At 43.7% G+C, this 25,632-nt stretch overlaps 1 protein-coding gene across 1 annotated transcript in view; it reads right to left on the bottom strand.

The window, feature by feature from the left end:
• The window catches only part of ORMDL1 (ORMDL sphingolipid biosynthesis regulator 1), a 60,398-nt gene extending 40,821 nt beyond the window's left edge, over positions 1–19,577 (bottom strand). The window contains exons 1-2 of the mRNA XM_069225905.1: positions 19,438–19,577; positions 9,175–9,356 (exon numbers count right to left, since the gene is read on the bottom strand). Coding sequence (XP_069082006.1) covers positions 9,175–9,348 — 174 coding nt within the window. The 5' untranslated portion in view covers positions 9,349–9,356; positions 19,438–19,577. The remainder of the gene's footprint in view (positions 1–9,174; positions 9,357–19,437) is intronic.
• Between the last annotated feature and the right edge of the window lie 6,055 nt (positions 19,578–25,632).

Below are 25,632 nucleotides of genomic sequence, written 5' to 3'. Positions count from 1 at the left end.
ATTTATGTCAGTTTGTTTTTGCCTGTCTCACTGGGATCCTGCTAGCCAGGACCCCAATGCTCATAGTTTGTGGCCTGAATGTGAATGTGTAGTGCCTGTCACTGAGGCTCTGCTAACCAGAACCTCAGTGCTTATGCTCTTTCTGTCTTTAACTTTGTCAATATAGGCTAGTGACCACTTTTACCAATTTCAATTGTCACACTGGAACACCCTTATAATTCCCTAGTACATGGTACCTAGGTACCCAGGGTATTGGGGTTCCAGGAGATCCCTATGGGCTGCAGCATTTCTTTTGCCACCCATAGGGAACTCGGACAAACCTTTACACAGGACTGCCACTGCAGCCTGAGTGAAATAACGCACACGTTATTTCACAACCATTTTCACTGCACGTAAGTAACTTATAAGTCACCTATATGTCTAACCTTCACTTGCTGCAGGTTAGGTGCAAAGTTACTAAGTGTGAGGGCACCCTTGCACCAGCAAAGGTGCCCCCGCATAGTTCAGGGCCATTTCCCCAGACTCTGAGTGCGGGGACACCATTACACTTGTGCACTAGATATAGGTCTATACCTATGTGTAGTTTCACAATGGTAACTCCGAATATGGCCATGTAACATGTCTAAGATCATGGAATTGTCCCCCCATTCCAAATCTGGTATTGGGGAGCCAATTCCATGCACCCCCGGGGCTCCACTATGGACCCCGGGTACTGCCAACCAGCTCTCTGGGGGGGGTTTTCTGCAGCTACCGCTGCTGCCACTCCATAGACAGGGTTCTGCCCTCCTGGGGTCTGGGCAGCCCAGTCCAAGGAAGTCAGAACAAAGAATTTCCTCTGAGAGGGTGTTACACCCTCTCCCTTTGGAAATAGGTGTTAAAGGCTGGGGAGGGGTAGCCTCTCCCAGCCTCTGGAAATGCTTTGAAGGGCACAGGTTGTGCCCTCCTTGCATAAGCCAGTCTACACCGGTTTAGGGAACCCCCAGTCCCTGCTCTGACGCGAAACTGGACAAAGGAAAGGGGAGTGACCACTCCCCTGTCCATCACCACCCCAGATGTGGTGCCCAGAGCCCCTCCAGTGTGTCTAAGACCTCTGCCATCTTGTTTCCAGAGGTGTGAGGGCACTCTGGGGGCCTCTGAGTGGCCAGTGCCAGCAGGTGATGTCAGAGACCCCTCCTGATAGGTGCGTACCCGACTAGGTGGCCAATCCTCCCCTGAGGGCTATTTAGGGTCTCTCCAGTGGGCTTTTCCTCAGATAACGACTTGCAAGAATTCGCCAGAGTTCCTCTGCACCTCTCTCTTCGACTTCTGCCAAGGATCGAACGCTGACTGCTCTAGGACGCCTGCAAAACTGCAACAAAGTAGCAAGAAGACTACCAGCGACATTGTAGCGCCTAATCCTGACAGCTTTCTCGACTGTTTCCTAGTGGTGCATGCTTTGGGGGCTGCCTGCCTTCATCCTGCACTGGAAGCCACGACGAAATCTCCCGTGGGTCAACAGAATCTTCCCCCTGCTTCAGCAGGCACCAAACTTCAACATCACCGGTACTCTGGGACCCCTCTCATCCTGACGAGCGTTGCCCCTGGAATACAGGTGGTGGACCAAAGTGACCCAGACTGTCCAGGGGTCCAACTGTCCAAATTTGGAGGAGGTAAGTCCTTGCCTCCCCTCTCCAGACAGTAATCCTGTGCACCGCGTGAACTGCAGCTACAGGGCTTCTGTGCACATTTCCAGGGAATCCTGCATGCACAGCCAAGCCTAGGTCCCAAGCACTCTGTCCTGCGATGCTCAGCTCCCGGAGTTGTTCTCCGGTGTTGTGGGACCCTCTTTTGCAGTGTTGAGACGACCGCCGTGTTCAGACTTCTTGAACCCATATTCAAGGACTTCTGCGGGTGCTTCCTGCTTGTGCGTGGGCTCTCTACGTTGCTGAGGGCCCCCTCTGTCTCCTCACCCAAGTGGCAACATCCTGGTCCTTCCGGGGCCCGGGCAGCACCCTTTTTCTTCAACTGCTTCTCTTGCAGCTAGCAAGGCTGGTTTGCGGTATTTTGCCAAGAAAACAACTCTGCATCCTCCAGCAGTCCGTGGGACATCTTCTGCACAAAGGAGAAGTTCCTAGCACCTTTCGTTGTTGCAGAATCTTCAGCTTCTTCCATCCGGAGGCAGCCGTTTTGCACCTTCACCTGGGGTTTAGTAGGCTCCTACTTTCCAGGGTCTTGGGGTGGGGTATCTTGGACACCCTTAGTGTATTCTTACACTCCCAGCGACCCTCTACACTAGCCATGGGGCCCATTCGTGGTTCGCATTGAACTTTCTTAGTATATGGTTTGTGTTGCCCCTAGGCCTATTGCATCCTATTGTATTCTACAGTGTATGCACTACTTTGACTGTTTTACTTACCTGATTTTGGTTTGTGTGTATATTTTGTGTATTTTACTTACCTCCTAACTATACTCCCGTATATCCTCTGAGATATTCTTGGCACATTGTCACTAAAATAAAGTACCTTTATTTTTAGTAACTCTGAGTATTGTCCTTCTTATGATATAGTGCCTATATGATATAAGTGGTATAGTAGGAGCTTTGCATGTCTCCTAGTTCAGCCTAAGATGCTCTGCTATAGCTACCTCTATCAGCCTAAGCTGCTAGAACACTACTAATAAGGGATAACTGGACCTGGCACAAGGTGTAAGTACCATTGATAACCACTATAAGCCAGGCCAGCCTCCTATACCCCCTGTCCAAGCAAGGACCCTCACTCTAGCCAGGGTAAAGGAGAATAACCCTCAGTTAACCCCCGTTCATCCCCTTGGTAGCTTGGCACAAGCAGGCAGCCTTAACTTCAGAAGCAATGCGTAAAGTATTTGTACAAACATGCACAGTAACTCAGTGAAAACACTACAAAATTACAACACAGGTTTAGAAAAATAGGGATTATTTATCTAAACAAAACAAGACCAAAACGACAAAAATCCAACATAAACAAGGCCAGCGATCCATTGATTTCTCACTCGCAAGCGAGACCGTGCGTCGTTCCTCCCCCGGTCGGGTCGGCATGCATAGTTTTTCCTCTCCCGCAAGAGAGCGATGCGTTGATCCAGAAAAGGACCATAGGTCCAGGCAGGCTGTGCGTTGTTTTTCCCCGCCCAGCGATGTTGCATTGACAATCGGGTTGCACTGTATCTCAAAACTGAGATGTGTGGGGTTTGCGTCGCTATCCACCACTGTTAGCAGGTGCTGCGTGTCGTTTCTCCAGCCGCGTTGCTTCGATCTTCCTGCTGCGATGCAGGTGCAGCGTTGATTTCAGCCGTGAAGCCGGCGGCACATCGTTTCTCAGCTGCGTCACGGAAGGTGCGTCATAAATTTCCCCGCATGGCGGTCTGTGCATGGATTTTCAGTCTTGGTCTTCCAGCTTTACCTTTCAAGGGTCTAGGGACTGATAGGGCACCACTTGGCAGGAGTCTCAGCAGAGAGTCCAGGTGCTGGCAGGGGAAGTCCCTGTGACTTCAACGAAAGGAGGCAAACTCAGTTCAACCCTTGGAGATTCTTCAGAAGCAGGAATGCACAACAAAGTCCAGTCTTTGACTCCTTTCACAGGCAGAAGCAGCAACTGCGGGATAGCTCCACAAAGCACAGTCACAGGCAGGGCAGCACTTCTCCTCAGCTCTTCTCCTTGGCAGAGGTTCCTCTTGGTTTCAGAAGTGATCTAATTTTCAGGGGTTTGGGTACTCTTCTTATACCCCTTTCTGCCTTTGAAGTAGGCATACTTCAAACAGAAGTCTCTATTCTTTTCAAGATCCTGCCTTGCCCAGGCCAGGCACCAGACACACACCAGGGGGTTGGAGACTGCATTGTGTGAGAGCAGGCACAACCCTTTCAGGTGTGAGTTACCACTCCTCCCCTCCCTCCTAGCACAGATGGCTCATTAGGATATGCAGGCTACACCCCAGCTCCCTTTGTGTCACTTTCTAGAGAGAGGTGCAAGCAACCCAACTGCCAAACTAACCCAGACAGGAAAACCACAAACAGGCAGTCACATAATGGTTTAAGCAAGAAAATGCCTACTTTCTAAAAGTGCCATTTTCAATCTAAAAACCAATTCCACGAAAAGATGTATTTTCAAATTGTGAGTTCAGAGACCCCAAAACTCTACACACATCAGCTCCCAAAGGGAAGCTACACTTTAATCATATTTAAAGGCAGCCCCCATGTTAACTTATGAGAGAGATAAGCCTTGCAACAGTGAAAACCGAATTTGGCAGTATTTCACTGTCAGGACATATAAAACACATTAGTATATATCCTACCTTAAACAGACTGCCCCATGCCCATGGGGGTACCTAGGGCCTACCTTAGGGGTGTCTTACATGTAAGAAAAGGGAAGGTTTAGACCTGGCAAATAGGTACACTTGCCAAGTCAAATTGGCAGTTTAAAACTGAACACACAAACACTGCAGTGGCATGTCTGAGCCATGTTTACAGAGCTACTAATGTGGGTGGCACAACCGGTGCTGCAGGCCCACTAGTAGCATTTGAGTTACAGGCCCTGGGCACCTCTAATGCACTGTACTAGGGACTTAATAGTAAATCAAATATGCCAATCATGGAAAGCCAATTACACATACATTTTTACATAGGAGCACTTGCACTTTAGCACTGGACAGCAGTGGTAAAGTGCCCAGAGTAACAAAAATAGCAAAAACAGAGTCCAGCACACCCCAACAACCTGGAAAAGAGACAAAAAGTTAGGAGAGATCACACCAAGGATGCCAAGTCTAACAGTGGCACAACCTGTCCTTCTGCCCTCAGGGGCCTACCCTTAGTAACCTGTACCCAAGTACCATTTACTAGGGACTTATAATGGCAGCTAAAGTTGTTGCCAATTGTGCCAATACAACACAACAGTTTTGGGAAAGAGATCTGTCCCAGGGAACGTGTTTACCAGGGGCCCGGGGAGCTAACAGCATTGAAACCACACCAAATACCAGGAAAAAAAGTGGGGGCTAACAATGTCAAAAGAGGCTATTACTCACAGTGTGCCCCCAGGGCCTGAATGGTTTTGTGTCCTTTTTAAATTTTCTAAAGCATGTGGTCAACCTGCAGACTGAAAAGATGCTGCCCACTGAAAGGAAGGTTTAGCAGATGCTGCTGTAACTGGATTCAAGCAGGAAACACGCAGCCAGGAGTGGCGGCGACTAAGGACACTCAAATTGATACTACCCACCGTGGTGTCAGCAGCACTAATGACATACCTAAAAGTGGTGTTTAAAATTAGCTTCCCCTCTGCAACGAGGTCTTGGACTTGCTTTATGTCCTGGCCGACAAGATGTTGGAGGAGCTCCTCCATCTTGTCAAAGTGTGTCCATTCGTACCTGGAGAGCAGATTAACAATAAGCCAGTGTGTTGTAGATTAAGCAGACACCTGGTGAGTTTTGCTCTCCTTGTCTGGTTGGGTTGCATCCCCAGTGCCCTGGCCATTAGCAAGCTTACAGGCGGCATTGATGACTTGGATGTCAGGAGAGAGTTGGCCCATGATGTATGCTGCGTCTGAGGGTGATGCCTTATGTTTTTTATCCGTACTGGGAGTAATAACCCTAGAGTTAATTGGCTCTTTTAGGTTGTTAGGAGCTGGTTTTAACATTCATTTTAACATCAGGATGTATGGCATGGATCAATAAGTGGCGGATGATATCTCCACTAAGAATTCTTCATTATCTGTGTCTTATGCATTTCCACTTTGTGGTAAGAGACTACCCTTCAAACATCTCCTGGTACAAGGTGGTGTTGTCTGGTGGGGATGGGTATGAGGGATAAGGGTCCATGTCAGTGTCCCCAGGATGGTCTGTATCAATCATCCCACAGTCCTTCAAGTGGTTGTGGGTTGAAAGCTGCTTAAGGATTGAGAGAGGATCCTGGACTGTTCCGCCCAAGGCCAGAGTGTGGAGATCCTAATGGGAGGGGTGAAGTGCGGAGGAAGGCAGAGGAGGTGAGGAACGAGGCAGTGGTGGACAAGGCAGAGGTGTCAGGGGACTGGTACCTCTGTTTGCGAGTCTAATGTCGAGGGCTTCCTCGAAAATCAGTCTCTTCTTGGGAGGAAGGCAGTCCTTTGGCTTCGGTGTCGGCTGTGTAAGGATCCTACCAGGTTTGAGGTGTATCAAGATGAGCTTGATAGCGCAAAAGGTACTGTTGGCGTTGAGAGGCGTGGCTTTAGGATCTGCTTCGGCACCGGGAGTTGGCTGGGTACAGGGTCCAAAGTGTGTTTTCAGTGCCACCCATTACCTTCAGGTAGTGCTGGACCGGAAGCCTGATGTTTAGCTTCTGGGCTTGGCGTCCAACCCCCTCGAGGGCGGTGCTTGGCATCTGTTTGTTTCCGGGTAGGTGGAGGTTGTACTCACAGCAGCCATCTTCTCCATCTGTCTCTGGACTGGTGGGGTAGGAGGTGGCCGGGGAAGGGTAGGAGGTGGTCGGGAGGCTTTAAGTCCCAATAGCAGCTGGCCTCAGGGGAGAGTGATGTGCTTCAGCAGCTGAAACACCTGCCTGGGCTCGATCTCGACATCCTGGTTGCCACAAATGTTGGAGGTGTTGTCACCCTCTTGTGACATCATGGAGTGGGAAGCTATGCGTAGAGCTCAGCAGTAGTGCTGAGTTTTTTTTTTTTTTCGTAGAGCGGAAGTAGAGGCTTGCATAACAAGAGGCCTTGTTATGCTCTAGGGCAGTGGTTCCCAACCTGTGGTCCGGGGACCCCTAGGGGCCTGCAAAGCCTTCTCAGGTGGTCCGCGAGAGCGAAGGAAATTAAAAAATATTAACAAATACTGACAAATTAGGTCCCCAGCTTCCAGTAATGACTCAGGCGTGGCTACCCGGATTCCCATGATGATTCAGTGGGGGTCCCTGGGTTCCATTAATGTTAAAGTGGGGGTCCACAGAAATCAAAAGGTTGGGAACCACTGCTCTAGGGACAGACAGGGGTTACTTATCTGATGGATGTTTGCCCAGGGATATTTGGCGCAACACTGAGGAGATTTCCGGGCAGGGTGCTTTGCTAAATGTATGGGATATTCCCTGTGGCTGGATCTTGGAGTAGGCCCCAAAGGGGCAAGTTCCAGCGCAGGGTGTCGAAAAAGTCTCAGCTGTCGAAACGGACAAGGACGCATGATGAGTCGAAATGATAAAAGACGAAGCAATTGTTACATTGATGAGTAGAGAGGACCCGGGCCAAAGACAAAATCGTGAGGCGTCAACCTGGAGCTCAGGCAGAACGTGTCTGAACTTGACAGCAGAAGGAAAACAATCTAACAAGGTAGCCGATGTCCATGTACATTACCAGCAATAGGTGGAATCACTATAACTCGTGACTTGAAGACTTCTTCAAAGACAAACAAGTTGCACGTGTTTGAGCGCAACACTAGGTGACAGGAGTATGCAAAGCATGAGTAACTATAGCAACATAAGCTACATGTATATGGTTTACATCTACATATCTAATAAACACTTAATACATATATGAATCCTTTCTTAAAGAGTTTCAACCCCAAAATCCAGGCATGTTTAGGAGAGGTGGTAAACAGACCCTTCAGCACAGCACCTCCCCTGAGTGAGTCTGAAGAGGGGGCTCCTCCATGTTCTTTGTAAAGGGGCACCCTCCAATTTAGTTAAGTCACTGATTGCCACTGTAGTTCCTGACACTGAACAAAACTACTTTGTGTGCCAATATGCTCCTTGTGGAAGAGCAGAATGCGATCACTCACAGTGAAGCCAGCCGATAGAGAGAGAAATAGAAGTTTAATATAAACAAAATGTCTTTGTTAACACCAAACCTAATTAGGGACCAAAACCCACATGTAGGTAGCTTTTTGCATGTCGTAAACAGCGAATTTCGCTGTCTGCGACGTGCACAAAGCACATCGCGATGCACAAGCCCAGTTTTGTGATTTGGTAACCTGGTTACTTAAGCGCAAAATGGGTTTGCGACTCGCTATTAGGAAGGGGTGTTCCCTTCCTAATTGCGACTCACAGTGCAATGTAGGATTGTTTTGTGACCGCGGACGCAAACCAATTGCAGTTTGCACCCATTTCAAATGGGTGCTAACCCATTCGCAAAAGGGAAGGGGTCCCCATGTGACCCCTTCCCCGTTGTGAATGTCACTGTAAACATTTTTTCAGAGCAGGCATTGGTCCTGTGGACCACTGCCTGCTCTGAAAAAATGAAACGAAAACATTTCATATTTCGTTTTTGTAATGCATCTCGTTCTCCTTTAAGGAAAACTGGCTGTATTACAAAAAAAAACTGCTTTATTGAAAAGCAGTCACAGACATGTGGTCTGCTGTCTCCAGCAGGCCACCATCCATGTGAGGGCCGCCATTCACAAGGGGGTCGCAAATTGCAACCCACCTCATGATTATTCATGAGGTGGGCATTTGCGACCCCCTTGCGAATCGCAGATGGTGTCAGGGACACCATCCTACATTCGGATTTGCGAGTCGCAAATCTGAACCTACCTACATGTGGCCCCAAATTCTTAAAGAAAGTCACAAAAGTGCACCCATGGTATATGTCTTTGAATTAGTGGCTTTCAAGAGAAGTATACCAGGAAATCGTACCCCTATAAAATATTTGTGAACTGTATTTTAGCATGGGTAAATACGCATGTGTAGATTTGCTCATGTGAAAATGTATTGAGCATTTGCAAATTCATTTTCCCTCCAGCCACTTTCTTCCCAACCCTGGAAGAAGTTCTAATTCTGCAGTTGTCAGGAGTAAATTTCCAACCTTTCTTATTATGGGAAAATATTAGAGAGAAGCTGGTGAAAATCTTTAAAACATGCAGGTTAGTAGGTTTGCAGACTCAAAGGCATTCCAGCCCTGGAACTATTGCTTACTGCTTCCTCCAGCCCCAGTATGCATATGTGCAGAAAGGTGGCAAAATAAGGAAATTGCTACAGTAGGGATTGAAACTGCAAGTATTCAAGCCCTACTATGGTAGTAGCTCTGGCATAATCAGAGAGGCTATTATCAGAGCTCTTACATAATGAGATTGCTGCCATAATTTGTCGCCACACTACATGGCACCAGAGGGACAAGTAGATCTTTTTACAGGACAAGTAGATTTGAGAAGCAACCTGTCCCCTGGACAAGTAGATATTTTAATAAATTCCACACCCCTGAACCAGGTACTCACCAGGTTGTGAATCACATTTGTTAAAGTCCATGCAACGGGAACGCTGAAGAATGGAATGCTGAGAAGAACAATATGAAGCATTCCCACTCCAAGGGCATACGTCAACCACATTCCTCTACTGTTCATCACCCTTGTGTTGGGGTTAACCTCACTGTGTGCGACCCCCACGTTCATTTTTCAGCCTGAAGGAAAAAACGAATGTAAATACACTGTATTCAGAACTACATATGTGATGAGTATATTTCAAACAAGACAAAAGCTGTTAAAAGGCCAGCAGTATTAAACTTTAGAAATCTTATCAAGAGCTATATTGTTGCTTACGTCATCTATAACAAGGAGTCTGGTAAACCAATGTTTCAGTAAATGAGAATCTAACACTAACAATCAAGTGCTACAGATGGTAAAGTAGGCTGGGCGCTGATGTAGGCAAAAATAAGCAGGCCAGTTTGACGCCTGCAAAGGGCTGAATACTGAAAGGCCAGCTTTAGAGGGAGAAGTGTTCAACGCGTCGGACATCGATCCGAAATTGGAATTAACTAAATAAACTCACCCGCCTGCCTAAGAGCTCTGCTTGGGCAAGATGCAAAAAAACTCTTGATATGCTTTTTAAAAATAAACTACTACAATGGCAGCAGTGGAAACAACATGCCTGCACGATTCTCCCCAGACATATGGTCAGTATTTAATGTGGCCACTTTAGGAACGGTGCTGCAACAGACTACATTCCTGATACCACAGAGTGTCAATATGGAAGCTGTTTACAACAATCTCACATATGAGAAAACGGATTTGTCTGGAGCACCCAAAATACAATTTATTCCAATAAGTTTCTGACAGTAGTAATATTTACATATACTTACAAGGCCCATTATTTAAGAATACAACAGGGATTATAACACAAGTATACCAAGCTGTACAAAGATCTTCCTAAGTCTTTCAGTACCTGTTCTATTTGATCAGAAATTAGATACAGGCATCAAGAAAGCTATCTATTATATTTGGGTTGTGCATAGAAGAACTGAACACCGCCTTATGTCAGTTGGAATACCTGCACTGTAATTCTTCTTGTATTCATAAACAATAGGCCCTGTATGTACAGGTTTTCTGGTCCACTGTATTCTACACTTGAATAAATTTTACTTTGTCAGAACCTTCTTGGAATACATTGTATTTTGGATGCTCCAGACAAATCTGTTTTCTCGAGGTGTTTAAAAATGGGCAGAACAAAACAATGGCTTTGATTGGGCACGTCGTGAAAGAATCCTGGATATGTGAGGCAACAACAACTTTAGCACCCATCGATATGCCTCCAACAAAATACAAATTCAATGGGCTACTGTAATGATATTTGTGTTTTGACAACTGACGCCACGTTACACTTAGCCTAGCAGCACATCGTCACATTAGTGACCACCAGATTCATTTTGCCTGTTGACTTTAGCATTAACCACCGCCACATTAAAAGCTTCAAGTATTTTTCCATGCCCACGTTATGCAATGTGCTTTTTACTCATATTTTTATTCTGCGTGTCTGCATGTTCTTTCTCACCAAGGGCTTAGGCAGATGAGTGTGCTAGGATGATGTTTATGGTACGGCAAGGAACGGTTTTGTTTTGAGAGAGGGCACCTTAGTATTTTGGCCAATTCCAACATGTTCCTTTCAAAACTGACCTGAAGTAGCCAGCATTTTTGAACAGCCAATTGCTGAGCAAAGGGGTGGGGTGGGGTTTCTAGAAATCACCTTTCTGGCTTGTTTAAGGTATATAAGAAACCCATGATTTACGGTAGGGAAGTTCAGAGACCTCAATCAGGATTGAGACGTGAATGCCTGACATCTCCCGTGAGGATAAATCAGATCTCTTTTTTCTCCTGACCGTCAATCTGGGGTCTGCGGGTTGAAGTGCTGGGAGAAAGATGAAGGAACCACTGTGCCCCATGGTGATTAATTTTTACTAATGATCTGCTTTGCATTGTGTATGAATATATATAAATATAGGTATCTGTATCTGAAAGAAGATTCTTTGTACGTTCTGCTGCGCACATTTTGAACCTGCACTTTCAGTTCTACTGACCTTCCTTTACGAGCCTCGCAGAGTGATTTATTAAATGTATTTCCTAGACTAAGAGGTACATTGCAGAAATTATTTTCAGTGTGTGTGTTTCAGCTCGGTCAGCAGAGAAGCAAAACAGCTACTTACTTCCGATGTGTGTCTAATTACAACTGTGTGCAGAACTTGGAAATGTCCTTGCAAAAATAGCAGTGTCCAAAACAGTTGAACCGGCAACCACGTCCTTGTGCCAGGATTCACCATTGCACATCCCAACCAGAGTTGCTCTATTTAGAATGCCACAGCCATATGGAAGTAAGAAGTGTGGGGAGGGACGAAGAAATAATCATCAGCAGTCCAGCTGTGCTTCAGTTTATTGCAGTTTTATCAGGGAGGAACATAGGCCGTAAAACATACACTCAGACTGCCCACTCCTCAACACAACCTCTTCCCGGATATAGCAGCAGTTACGTTGGTAGAAAGGAGAGACGATCAAAGCAAGCCCTGTGATTCTGCCTGGCTTCTTTAAGGGCTTACATGACTCCAGAGAATCCAGGAAAGCTAATCCTCACATTCATCTGAACTCTACTGTTCCCATAAGGAGAACGAAGCCCCGCTTCCTGAATGGGAGGTCTCCTGGCTGGAATATACTGTTAATTCAGTCCCTAGTCTTTTGCCCAGATCAAGGTAAACCCCATTACTCAGATGAAGATACTTCAAAAACAAAGAGGGGACTGTGAGCCAAGCATTTCACTGAATCCTTGTAAGGGGGCAAAGTAACATCATGTTACCATATCAGAGATATAGTTGGAGTCATCAGATGTAAGCCTTTTCACTTTTTTTTTTTGTTGCTATCCTTTACCCTATGTGAATGGGTGTTTGTGTTCCTAATGAGTGGAGGCATGGAATAAAAGCTTTGTGACACACGGCTGATTGGGAGGATCCACTGTGCCTGATGTGCCAGGCTGATCCTTTAAGAAATGTAAACATATGTCACCAAATTCCACTGCTACGTGGGGCGCCCAATGGGCTTGGAACGTTCACTTTGGATTGGCCATTCACCCCGTGGGAAGCAAGGAGTTTTAAAAAAGATGTATCTACTGAACTTTTCCAATGAATTGTTTGTGTTATTGTACCAAATCCCCATGAAACAACTACTTAGCGATAGCAAACCCATATTAAACCTGAGTTTAACAAACAGCTCCACTCTTTACAGCTGTGATTTTAAAACCAACTTCCCACCATTACCCATCCAGTACAGCAAGGGAGTTGGTCGTTGTCACAGCTGTTGTATGTCACAGTAGACATTTGTCTTTCGAGTGGCCCACTGGCCTTGCCACACTGCTACCAGAAATGTTCCATGCTGCCATTAACATGAAACATCTTCCATCTTTAAGATCAGAGGCATTTCTGCAACCTAACACTGTAGTACTTCCTTCTCCTGCCTGGCAGGAAGGCAAATTCTGGACACCGACAGTAAAAATTCAGGACAGAGTCAAAATTCAGGACAAAATGTCATTTTACGGACACATTTGAGGACGTTGCGCGATTATACAAAAACATAGATGACAGAAGTCCAAGACAAGATTTATGTTTTTTAGTTTGTATTACATCTTGCAGAGTTGAGCAAACATTCACATACAGCTGGACAGATTTAAAGACAAAAAACTAGTAAACATATACACTCCAAGCAGAATCTGACAGTCGACATAAAAAGCAGGTTTCACAATTCTAACCCAGTATCATGAATGATCGGGCCAGAAGGAGAGCTTTGTTGCTGAACACAGACTTAAAGTTCACAGAACGCAGCACTAGTAGAAAGTGAAAAAAAGAGGGAAATGATGGTGAGAAAGGAACGAGGGCAATATACGGAGGAGAGACAGAAGGTAGGAACAGTGAGAGAAGAGGAAAGCAGATACAGAGAGAAGGTTAAAACATCGTAGAGGGAACCAGGACTAATGGCTAAGTAGAAGACAGGAGGTAAGAGCTAGAGAAAAGGGAAATGAGAGAGAAGAGGTTGAATAGGGTGTGAAATGATGTGAGGGCTTACTTTGTACTTTGGAACTTCAATTCCAATGCAAAATATCCTTGAAATTCTGATGCTGCTGTGCTCTTTCACGCAACGCAGCAACTTCATTTACTGCGCTGTGTTGCACTAAATGTTAGTAAGTATACCACTCAATAATATGGCTCAAGTGTCCATACTTAAATTTTATCTTGGAACTAGCTGCCTTTTGGATAGTTTTGCGCTAGTGAAACAACATATACAGGGAGTGCAGAATTATTAGGCAAATGAGTATTTTGACCACATCATCCTCTTTATGCATGTTGTCTTACTCCAAGCTGTATAGGCTCGAAAGCCTACTACCAATTAAGCATATTAGGTGATGTGCATCTCTGTAATGAGAAGGGGTGTGGTCTAATGACATCAACACCCTATATCAGGTGTGCATAATTATTAGGCAACTTCCTTTCCTTTGGCAAAATGGGTCAAAAGAAGGACTTGACAGGCTCAGAAAAGTCAAAAATAGTGAGATATCTTGCAGAGGGATGCAGCACTCTTAAAATTGCAAAGCTTCTGAAGCGTGATCATCGAACAATCAAGCGTTTCATTCAAAATAGTCAACAGGGTCGCAAGAAGCGTGTGGAAAAACCAAGGCGCAAAATAACTGCCCATGAACTGAGAAAAGTCAAGCGTGCAGCTGCCACGATGCCACTTGCCACCAGTTTGGCCATATTTCAGAGCTGCAACATCACTGGAGTGCCCAAAAGCACAAGGTGTGCAATACTCAGAGACATGGCCAAGGTAAGAAAGGCTGAAAGACGACCACCACTGAACAAGACACACAAGCTGAAACGTCAAGACTGGGCCAAGAAATATCTCAAGACTGATTAAGGTTTTATGGACTGATGAAATGAGAGTGAGTCTTGATGGGCCAGATGGATGGGCCCGTGGCTGGATTGGTAAAGGGCAGAGAGCTCCAGTCCGACTCAGACGCCAGCAAGGTGGAGGTGGAGTACTGGTTTGGGCTGGTATCATCAAAGATGAGCTTGTGGGGCCTTTTCGGGTTGAGGATGGAGTCAAGCTCAACTCCCAGTCCTACTGCCAGTTCCTGGAAGACACCTTCTTCAAGCAGTGGTACAGGAAGAAGTCTGCATCCTTCAAGAAAAACATGATTTTCATGCAGGACAATGCTCCATCACACGCGTCCAAGTACTCCACAGCGTGGCTGGCAAGAAAGGGTATAAAAGAAGGAAATCTAATGACATGGCCTCCTTGTTCACCTGATCTGAACCCCATTGAGAACCTGTGGTCCATCATCAAATGTGAGATTTACAAGGAGGGAAAACAGTACACCTCTCTGAACAGTGTCTGGGAGGCTGTGGTTGCTGCTGCACGCAATGTTGATGGTGAACAGATCAAAACACTGACAGAATCCATGGATGGCAGGCTTTTGAGTGTCCTTGCAAAGAAAGGTGGCTATATTGGTCACTGATTTGTTTTTGTTTTGTTTTTGAATGTCAGAAATGTATATTTGTGAATGTTGAGATGTTATATTGGTTTCACTGGTAATAATAAATAATTGAAATGGGTATATATTTTTTTTTTGTTAAGTTGCCTAATAATTATGCACAGTAATAGTCACCTGCACACACAGATATCCCCCTAACATAGCTAAAACTAAAAACAAACTAAAAACGACTTCCAAAAATATTCAGCTTTGATATTAATGAGTTTTTTGGGTTCATTGAGAACATGGTTGTTGTTCAATAATAAAATTAATCCTCAAAAATACAACTTGCCTAATAATTCTGCACTCCCTGTAGATACATACAGGCAGAAAGTGAGTGCTTGTTTAAAAAAGGTACTGTTTCAAAGAACGAGGGAGAAATCAATTGAAGGTTCCAGCCCAGAGGATTGGTCCAGCAGGTTACATTGTGGCAACAGAAGATGCAGGGATTAGAACCGTTTGGTGATGTTATGTAAGCATTTCTACTTGTGCTCTTTGTTCTCCATAAACTGGAAATTTTATAATAAAAAAAATTCAAGGAAACCCTGACTATAATAAAATTGAATCCCTCCATTAATAGACTACGACATCCTACCAGTCGTCCACAATCGGTTGCTGAAGTGCTTTTACCTCAGGGCTTAGGGCACCTCACAGGCTGTCGGAATGATAGCTACGCGCCCCTGGCAGGACCGGCTGTTAGTGCTGGTGCCGGATGGTGTGAGAATATTTGTTGTGCCCCGATCCCAAAAAACCCTCCTTCTGCAAGGATTCAATTAGTAGCACCCTCCAATAGTGCCCCTCATCTCCACACAGACCAGCTCTGTGTAGTTAATTTCTTTACGGAGCTCCTCATTCCAATTGAACATAGACTTAAAGTTCACAGACGGTAGCACTACTAGAGTGTGTGAAAAAAAAGAGGGAAATGATGGTGAGAAAGGGTGTCAGAATGCATTATATCATACACATATTATGCAGACAAAATGGCTTGTATATATTTGTAAGCCAATGTATAGGAAATGTTACTTGAGACCTGTGCCACTGGAATTATGCATTTCTGAGGCTGCTGCGATTTTCCTATTATTATAGAGTTGCTGAATTTGCAACATATTACATCATCTGCTGCATAGTCTGTAGATTTAACTGAAACGATTCAAAGGTAACTAAAAACGCAGCAACACATGTTTTGTTGCAGTGGAAGACACTTTACGAAGCAGGACTGGCCACCGTTCTGTTACCTATTTCTATATTTGGGTGTTAAATTGGTACTAATGGGGTGCAACCAATGCCCAGAATGTTAACAAGTTTAACAAGCATTTGCAATGCAATAGGGTCTCGCATTTCTCCGAGTTACAGCTATTAGCAGTTGTAAACTCCCAACCGGATTTTTCTTGGCACACTGAATGGAAAGAAACAGCTTAATTGTGCTGCTACAGTTCACTTGTAGTGAAACCTATTGGCAAAAGTGCAATAATCTACGTAACTGGCAAAAGTGCAATTAGCTATGTAACAGGGTCGATGTTATGCAAAGTACTCGACTTCTGCCAAGCGAGATCACGCTGCGAACAAAAGATAAAAAGTAGTCCACAAATCTGACGGGAAACAGCGAGCCTCACATGTTTCCAGTACTTGGTCGCTGCGCTCGAGGAGGGCTAACCACCAGAAAAGGCATGACATATGCGTGCCTTCCACTAATGAAAGCAAGCAGATTTTAACAGGCAAGCCAACGAACCAATGAAAGACACTGACGTCACATGGGCTCCGAGCCCTTTTTTATCTCCTAAAGCGTCTTGCAAGGGAAACGCATGCGCAAGCGATGCAGGCTCGACCCTAAAAATGACAAAATAATTAAGTAATACTGTCACAAAATGTGCTACATTACACTACATAATTTGCCTTTTCTTGGCAGATAATTTGCTCAACTCTGCTGCATAATTTGGCTCTCCTCTTAACGCATAATTCCAGTATCCTTGCTTAAGCAAAGAGGACCACAAAGTGTAGGAGTCACATGTCACTCATACCGTTGGGCAATATATGTAAAGAGTACTTAGTCTGGAGAAATACATACTCAGAATTTAAAACATAACACAGTGATTGGAGTTGTTTTTACTAATAAGTAAATATTATTATCCAGAGGAATCCTATTTAGCAACCTTAGAATAATGAATGATTAAAATAAAACAGCAAAGGATGTAAATCCAGTCCTTGCATTTTCCATGATGCTGTTTGATTTCGGTTCATAGCTCAATGTGCTATATTAGGATTGTACCTTACAAACTGCAATTAACAAAAAAGTGTCCCTGTGACAAAAACAATAACCCACTTTGCTGTCTACATAAAATAAAACAATTATTTTAACTGCATACCACACACTGTGCTATGTTGGAGGCACACTATACATCTGTGCTACTTTATGGTGAGTCAAAACACAGAAAAGACAACTCAGATCTCTCAGACAGATACACTAGTCACCAAAGTTAAAACTGGCGTTTTTATTATAGCCTAAAAAATGCTGGCATATAATCTGATGCCTGTGCTTTAATCATGTAAGTAGTGTCAAAATGCAACTACCCCTCTCCACCTCCCCAGTCTTTAGCACTGGTGAGGTGACATCAGCTCCTGAATAAAAGCAAAATGCAATGCCCTAGGCAGGAGGAGGCCCAGCAAATGCTATAACTGCTCAGGGAGGCCCATTATCACTCTGTGTGCGATAATGGGCCTAACAGAATGAAAATGGGCTGATAGAAGCCTATGTCAGGCCGGGGAGGGGCTGCTGCAGGTCCTTGAGCTCTCAGCAGGAGTCCGAGCCGGGCCCCTGTAGTCAATGTTAAAGACCTCTGGGGCTTTTTGCAGGGGGACAGCCCAGCTCCCTGCAATGTCCAAAATTACGGACAAAAGGCATCCGTGGAAAAAAATCCATCACGGACAACGGAACCGAATCCCAAATTACGGACGGTCCGTGAAATTTACCGACGGGTGATCACCCTACTGCCGCCTTACCTCTCCCCCCAAAAACCATAATCAGAACGCCTTCAGGCCTCAACATAGTAGGGTTGCATGACGGGTTGTGAAAGACATTCATCTCGCTCAACAGTTCGTCTTCTCACTACCACACCAGGACACGTGTATTTGTGTTTACAAGACTTTGTAGCAATCCGTGTCCAAGAAGAAAAAAAACGTGTTTGTATTTCATTAACAGTACCCTTTCATTTATTGATGACTTATAATCTTGTATGACTCTGCATTGGTCATTTACAGTGCTTTGTGCTGTGCGGATGGTCAAACACTATGTATTCCTGCGCTATCCCTTTTCAGAGTCCTGTATGTTTTGTCTGCCATACTCAAATTATCTGAGAAACAACCCTTCACAGTTTAGGTTGTGAGTCCATACATACACCTCAAAGACGATCCTTTAAACACTACCTTACTACACAAGGACAGGTCGCCAAAATTGGTCGAGGCCATTCACCCTCGGAAAGGATCAAGGGGTGCTACATTTCAGGGTCTTGGGTTTCCTGGTTTTTTTTTTTTCCTTTTCCTATAAAAAATAAAAATGTCACTGCAATTTCATACCAATACCTTGCTTATCAGCTAATACTAGGTTGTGTGAGGTCTCCAAGAGTACAGGACACTAAAATATTTGTGATAACTGAAGAAATAAGATGCAAGAAACCTTAACCTTTGGTCTTTAATTCCACCCTTCTTCTGGTAGCTCGACAGGCCATGAAAGGAAAACAGACTTCACTTTTAGGAACTCATTCAGCTCACTGAGTCACACCTTCATAGACATAAGGAAAAGCGATATAACGGAAGATATTTTCTAAAGGTGACAGTTTGGGCACATATATGCACTTTCAAAACACTAGTCTTACCCTTACTGGCAGTACAGCGTACTAGTTGATCAATACAGTACGATAAATGTCGTCATTGTTTTCCTAGCCACACTGAAGGTACATTGGCTGTTTTTGTATATCTGTTTGCTTAGGTCAGCATTCCACATTTGAGCCTCCATTATTCTTCTGTCTTGTCTGATTAAATTTAAATTATGGTGACTATGGGTATACGCTTAAGTTAAAAGTCTGAATGAGGCCTCTAGCAGTATATGCATGACGATTTGATTTTAGGCAAACATTATTTTACAGTAGTAGGGATAGTCAAAAACCTTGCTGCAAACAATCATGTTTCAGAAGAAGAGCGGGTATAAAGTAAGCAACTTTGAGCAAAATGGAGATGACGTGTTCTAAATTATACAAATTACAATGACAAAATCAAAGTTAAGCCAAGTGCACAATATTGGGTTCCTTCCACGTCTTTGGAAAACTATAATGTTCTGTCAGACACTCTACGAAACCTGCTTTTCACATTAAGATAGACTTTGATAAAATTCAATAACTATGTTACACCAGATTTAGGACGGCGGGAAGAGGGTCGCTTACCACGAAGGTACTAGGCAAGTGAAATGGGGAAAGCCTACGACAGGACAGTTTATTGTTTAACAGGGCGTCATGCAGGGTTTCCTATAAACCTCGAAAATGGACGTTGTTCAACAAAGGACCAGACAACAACGCGACATCGATTGAAAACTTGTGCCGGCAATGCACGAGTTGGAAATCTCATGTTGCCACCTCATTTAAATGGTGAACTGGATATGTACTCAAACACGAACGATAGTGCTAACCTACGGTGACAAACTGTCCGCTACTTACACGGACCGTCGGTAAAATTCAGCCGTATGTCCGTCATTCGTAGCTGAGCTTCCAACGGATATCATTTGTCCATAATTTTAGCACTTCCGGGTCACATCACAACCAACCCAAGGAGTGAACATATTCTGGGAGGTGTTTTGTAGTGGGCGGTACCCCTAATTTCGTAGTTGACCTACGATTGGAGCATTAGGGCACCCTAGCCAATTATGTGCGTCATAAGAATTACGAAGTGCTGATTGGGTGTGGAGTTTTCACGTGTATTTATCTTGTTCCAGAACTACTTTTTCCAGTTTGCGGGTGCGTGCTCCCGTTCTTTGAAGAGGGTTGGGGATAGATATTGTCTTCATGAGACTGCGGTAGTTTAGTCTGGGACCTGGCGGTGCTATATTTCCGGCTAGCCTGTCACTGCAGTTTGCCGTTCTGGGTAGAAGAGGAAGGCAGGGGATGGCATATTATGGTACAGGTGACGGCATATTATGGTACAGGTGACGAAAGCGGACAATGGTTGTAACCCTTTACGGTCTGTTCACAGTTGACAGCGCTGTTGGCCTTTGGTTTTGGGATTCAGCTGCACGTGGCGCGGTTTACAGGGTCAGCAGCGACCCTCAACATGTAACCCCTTAGCTGCTGGGCCTTCCCTCAACCTCCTCTGTGCTGGGCCCTTTTTAGGCTATTTGGGGTAGTGTGCACTTAGGCCTTCATAACTTTTTGTCCACATAAGCTGTCCATGCCAAATCTGCGTCCTTTTTTTCCCAACATCCTAGGATTCTAAAGGTACCCAGAGTTTGTGGGTTCCCCTGGAGGAGACCAAGAAATTAGCCAAAATACAGCGAACATTTTGATTTAAAAAAAAAAGTTAAAAAAGGGCTGCCGAAGAAGGCTTGTGTTTTTTTCCTCTGAAAATGGCATCAACAAAGGGTTTGCAGTGCTAAAATTACCATCCTCCCATCCCAGCTTTTGGGAACAGGCAGACTTGAATCAGAAAACCAAATTTTTCAACACAAATTTGGCATTTTACTGGGATATTCCCCGTTTTTACTATTTTTTGTGCTTTCAGCCTCCTTCCAGTTAGTGACAGGAATGGGTGTGAAACCAATGCTGGATCCCGGAAAGCTAAACATTTATAAAAAAGTAGACAACATTCTGAATTCAGCAAGGGGTCATTTGCGTGAATCCTACAAGGTTTTCCTACAGAAAATAACAGCTGAAATAAAAAAATATTGAAATTGAGCTGAAAAAAACTGCAATTTTTCTCCATGTTTTACTCTGTAACTTTTTCTTGCTATGTCAGATTTTTGAAAGCAATGTACCATTACGTCTGCTGTACTCTTCTGGTTGCGGGGATAACTAGGGCTTATAGGTTCATCAAGATCCCTAGATACTGAGAGCCAATAAATGAGCTGCACCTTGCAGTGGGTTTTCATTCTATACCGAGTATACAGCAGTTCGTTTGCTGAAATATAAAGCGTGAAAAATAGGTATCAAGAAAACCTTTGCATTTCCAAAATGGGCACAAGATAAGGTGTTGAGAAGTAGTGGTTATTTGCACATCTCTGAATTCCAGGGTGCACATGATAGCATGTGAATTACAGGGCATTTCTTAGATGTGTTTTTTTTTTTTAACACATGGCTTACATTTGGAAGGGAAAAATTTAGAGGAAGACAAGGGGCAATAACACTTGTTCTGCTATTCTGTGTTCCCCCAAGTCTCCCGATAAAAATGGTACCTCACATGTATGCCTAATGCCTGCAACAGGAAACGCAACATGGACACATCACATTTTTACATTGAAAACTGCCTAGCTGTGGATTTTGGCCTCTAGCTCAGCCGGCACCTAAGGAAACCTACCAAACCTGTGTATTTTTTAAAACTAAACACCTAGGGGAATCCAAGATGGGGTGACTTGGGGGGCTCTCACCAGGTTCTGTTACCCAGAATCCTTTGCAAACCTCAATATTTGGCAAAAAACAAACCCACTTTTTCCTCACATTTCGGTGACAGAAAGTTCTGGAATCTGAGAAGAGCCACAAATTTCCATCCACCCAGTGTTCCCCCCAAGTCTCCCAATAAAAATGGTACCTCACTTGTGTGGGTAGGCCTAGTGCCCGCGGCAGGAAATGCCCCAAAACACAACATGGACACATCACATTTTCCCCAAAGAAAACAGAGCTATTTTTTGCAAAGTGCCAAGCTGTGGATTTTGGCCTCTATCTCAGCCAGCACCTAGGGAAACCTATCAAACCTGTGCATTTTTGAAAACTAGACACCTAGGGGAATCCAAGATGGGGTGACTTGTGGGGCTCTCACCAGGTTCTGTTACCCAGAATCCTTTGCAAATCTGAATAGTTGGCAAAATAAAAAAACACTTTTTCCTCACATTTCGGTGATAGAAAGTTCTGGAATCTGAGAGGAGCCACCAATTTCCTTCCACCCAGTATTCCCCCAAGTCTCCCAATAAAAATGGTACCTCACTTGTGTGGGTAGGCCTAGTGCCCGCGACAGGAATAGATCACACAACTGTCAATTTTGGTCCTTACATGAGGGCAACTGTTGACCCTAGGGTGATCCATTCCTGACGCAGGCACTCAAGTGGGGTAGTGTTTTAATTAGGACAGGTAGGGAAACACTGTGTGGTAGGAATTTTGTGGTTCCCAGCATATTCCTGTAGTTGGTTTGACAGAAATGCAAGAAAAAATAGAGTTTGTATTCAACATTTCAGCTTTGCAGGGTATTCTGGGTAAGAAAACCTTGGGGAATCCACACAAGTCACACCTCTGTGGACTCCCCCGGTTGTCTAGTTTCCAGAAATGTCTGGGTTTAGTATGTTTCCCTTTGTGGCCACCGAGCCCAGGGCCAAAAACACAGGTGCCTGCCTTACAAAACCAGTTTGTTTTGTGATAGATAATTTTGATGTCTCCATGATACGATTTGGGTGGTGGAATGTGATGCTTAACTAAATTGGGGAGCTCCCAAGAGAGCACCCTCTCTCTGTGCTTGCCGCCGGATGCACCTGCTCTCTGGGTTGGGTCCCGTTGCACAGGCTGTGCTTGCGAAGGGATAGCAGGACTGTCCTCATCACCTCCCTCATAATTACTGGAAGAGGAGTTATTGAATGGGACTCCTTTGACTAAAAAATCACTCCCACAGTCTGCGCCATTGTCCTATCCCTCAGATGCTGTATCAGTATCTGCTGTCTCAGTCTCTGATCCTACGTCAGAACTGTCCTCTATAACCTGAGTGTGGGCTTGAGAAGCAGTCATCCAACCTGATGCCATCTCTGCTACTGGCTCAACTGTTGCTCTAAAAAACTAGCCTACGTACACAGTCACAAAATTGCTGGCGGGGTGTGTGTGTGATACGTGCAACAATAGAGGTCACCTTACCTTTGCTTTTTTCCTCGATCAGCACGTTCTTTCAAGACACTCAAAAAACACCTCGTCACATACCAATTGTCACAGTCTTTAGCACCTCTAGCGCACAGTCCAACAGTCATTATTGGTGCTCCCACTCCCATGACCTCCTCCTCGGATTCCCTCACTACCACCCAGCAAAAGTGCCCTTCCTACATCTCCTCATAGCCCCCGCACATACATTTCATTTGTATTATAGCGCAGGTAATGGCTGACTTTACTAATGTACTCAGCTATTTACATAAAATACAAATTTGCTCTTTGCAGTAGGCCTATAAACCTTTTGCGCTTCTTTATGGCATCAAAACTGCCACTAGACAACAGTCTGATCCTCTTGTAGCAGAAACATAATCACAAGACTTACTTGACTTTTTTATTGCTGCCTAAAAGCTACAGTTGAAACGCGTCAGTTGAAGTATGTACATTGCTTTGAAGACGCAAGCTAACTGGAGGCAAATATGTATGTGTGTGTGTGTGTGTGTGTATATATATATATATATATACACATATATGTATATATATTCCAACAATTGACTTAACGTCAGGCACGGCACACGTAGGATCTTCAAAATTCTATTTGTATTACTATTTGATACAATTACAACCCACACCAACGCGTTTCAACCCTCCAGAGTCTTGATCACGGTACAGAGTACTCCATTCTTCTCAATTTATACTCTCTTTTCCAGTTTACCTTTATGTGGCATTCTGGGATCTGTAGTATCTGTTGGGCATCAAATTACACACAAATGTAAAAATATAAAAACATACATATCCCCACCAGAAAAAAGGAGTGAAAACCTACTATACATCACCACTACCAAAAAACATTTGTGTCTATTACATCAACATCCCCATATCCATACACAATGTTGTTCTGACAAATACTCCTTCCTATTTATGTTTTAGATTTTTTGTTATTTCTACTGCTATAGCCTTTTTCTTTTTTTATATATTCATGCCAAAGTATGGTTTTTCAGAGTTTTTTTGTCTACTTATATCCATCATCATCACCACCCTCTTTTTCTATTTTTCATATATTTCACCATATTTTTTTACTGCAATTGACAATTTAACACCATATTCATCTAAATCACTATCTCCATCCTGTTTCCCTCTCTCTCTATAGATGACAATGTAACTCCTCATCCATATTAGTCCCAAGTGGGGTCTTTGTTTTTAATCTAATAATGTATCTTGATTCTAGACGTCTCAGTTTTTGGACTCTGTCTCCCCCTCTTTAATGTTTTGCAACAGTTGCAATCCCATAGTATTTCATGTGTAGCCAATCAGCCCCGTTGTGGTTTTTCAGATGTTTTCTCATGGCGTAGTTCATGTCATTATTCTGTACTGCCCTGGTGTGTTCCAATATTTGTTTTTTTAAGGGACAAATGGTACTCTCAACATACTTTAGACCACACAGGCATTCAATTATGTACACTACGAAGCTAGTTTTGCATGTTATTTTTTCCACAATCAAAATCTCTCTTCCCCGAAAGTCTAAAATTTTATTTTTGTTGCAGCCAATCCTACACGCTCTGCATTTATTACAGCAAATGAAACCTTTGCTGGAGTCTGTCAACCAGTTCGGTTTTTTGGGAGATTCAAAATAACTGTTTACCACTAGATCTTTTATAGATGGCACTTTTCTAAAGATTACATTCGGCCGTGCCCCTAACCGTGGTCCTGTATCTTTATCCATTTTAATTAAGTACCAATATTTATTTAGGATATTAAGTATTTGTTTATTCTCTTTACTATATGTCAAAATCAGCCTTATTTGATCTTGTCCATCCCCTTTTCCTTGTCTATTCACAAGAGTTTGTGCACGTGTTACTGCTCTAGCTTTCATTTCACCCTGTTTAACATCTCTTGTTTAGAGCAATTTCTCTTAACTCTAATAAATTCACCTTAAGAAATGCTTTTAATAAGTGAGGCTGGATGGAAGCTTGACCCATGTAACACACTGTTTGTCGCTGTCGGTTTTCGATGCAAAGTAGTTTGTAACTTGTCATTTTCTACATATATCATCAGATCTAGGAATTCAATTGAGGTTTTACTCATTTTATATGTAAATCAAAGTCCCATATCATTCATATTCAATCTTTCAAAAAAAGCCTTAAAGGATGCCTCTGTACCATTCCAGATTACAAATAGATCATCTATATATCGCAACCATATCACCACATTTTCCATGAATTGTTCATTCTCTTCTCCCCACACTCTGTGTTTTTCCCACCATCCCACTGTTAGGTTTGCATAGCTTGGGGAAAAGGAAATTCCCATGGCAGTCCCTCAGATTTGTTTGTATATTTGATGATCCAATATGAATACATTGTTCTCCAAACAGAGTTCAATCATTTCCAGTAACATTTCTGAATGTTTTAGTAGATGAATACTCCTCTGTTGTAAAAAGTATTGAACTGCTTTGATCCCCACATTATGTGCAATTGTTGTGTATAAAGAAACTACATCAATTGTGATCAATATATAATCTGTCTGCCACACCACATCCTCCAACAATCTGAGAAAATCGCCTGAGTCTTTGATGTATGAATTTAAATCTCTAACCATAGGTTCCAAAATATTGTCCACATATTTGGAGACATTCTCATATATCCACAGCTAGACATTATGGGCCTTCCTTGAGGTTTTTCCAGGGTTTTATGTATCTTTGGTAAAAAATATATTGTCAGCATAATTGGATTTTCATTTGTCATGAACTTTAACTTGTCCATATTAATTAAACCCTCTGAATACCATTTCTCTCATTTCTGTTTCAAA

This window comes from Pleurodeles waltl, chromosome 3_1 (genome assembly GCF_031143425.1).
Source record: "Pleurodeles waltl isolate 20211129_DDA chromosome 3_1, aPleWal1.hap1.20221129, whole genome shotgun sequence".
Taxonomy (NCBI): Eukaryota; Metazoa; Chordata; class Amphibia; order Caudata; family Salamandridae; genus Pleurodeles; species Pleurodeles waltl.
Note: the sequence above shows the minus strand (reverse complement) of the source record. Positions and strands in the feature narration are given on the sequence as shown.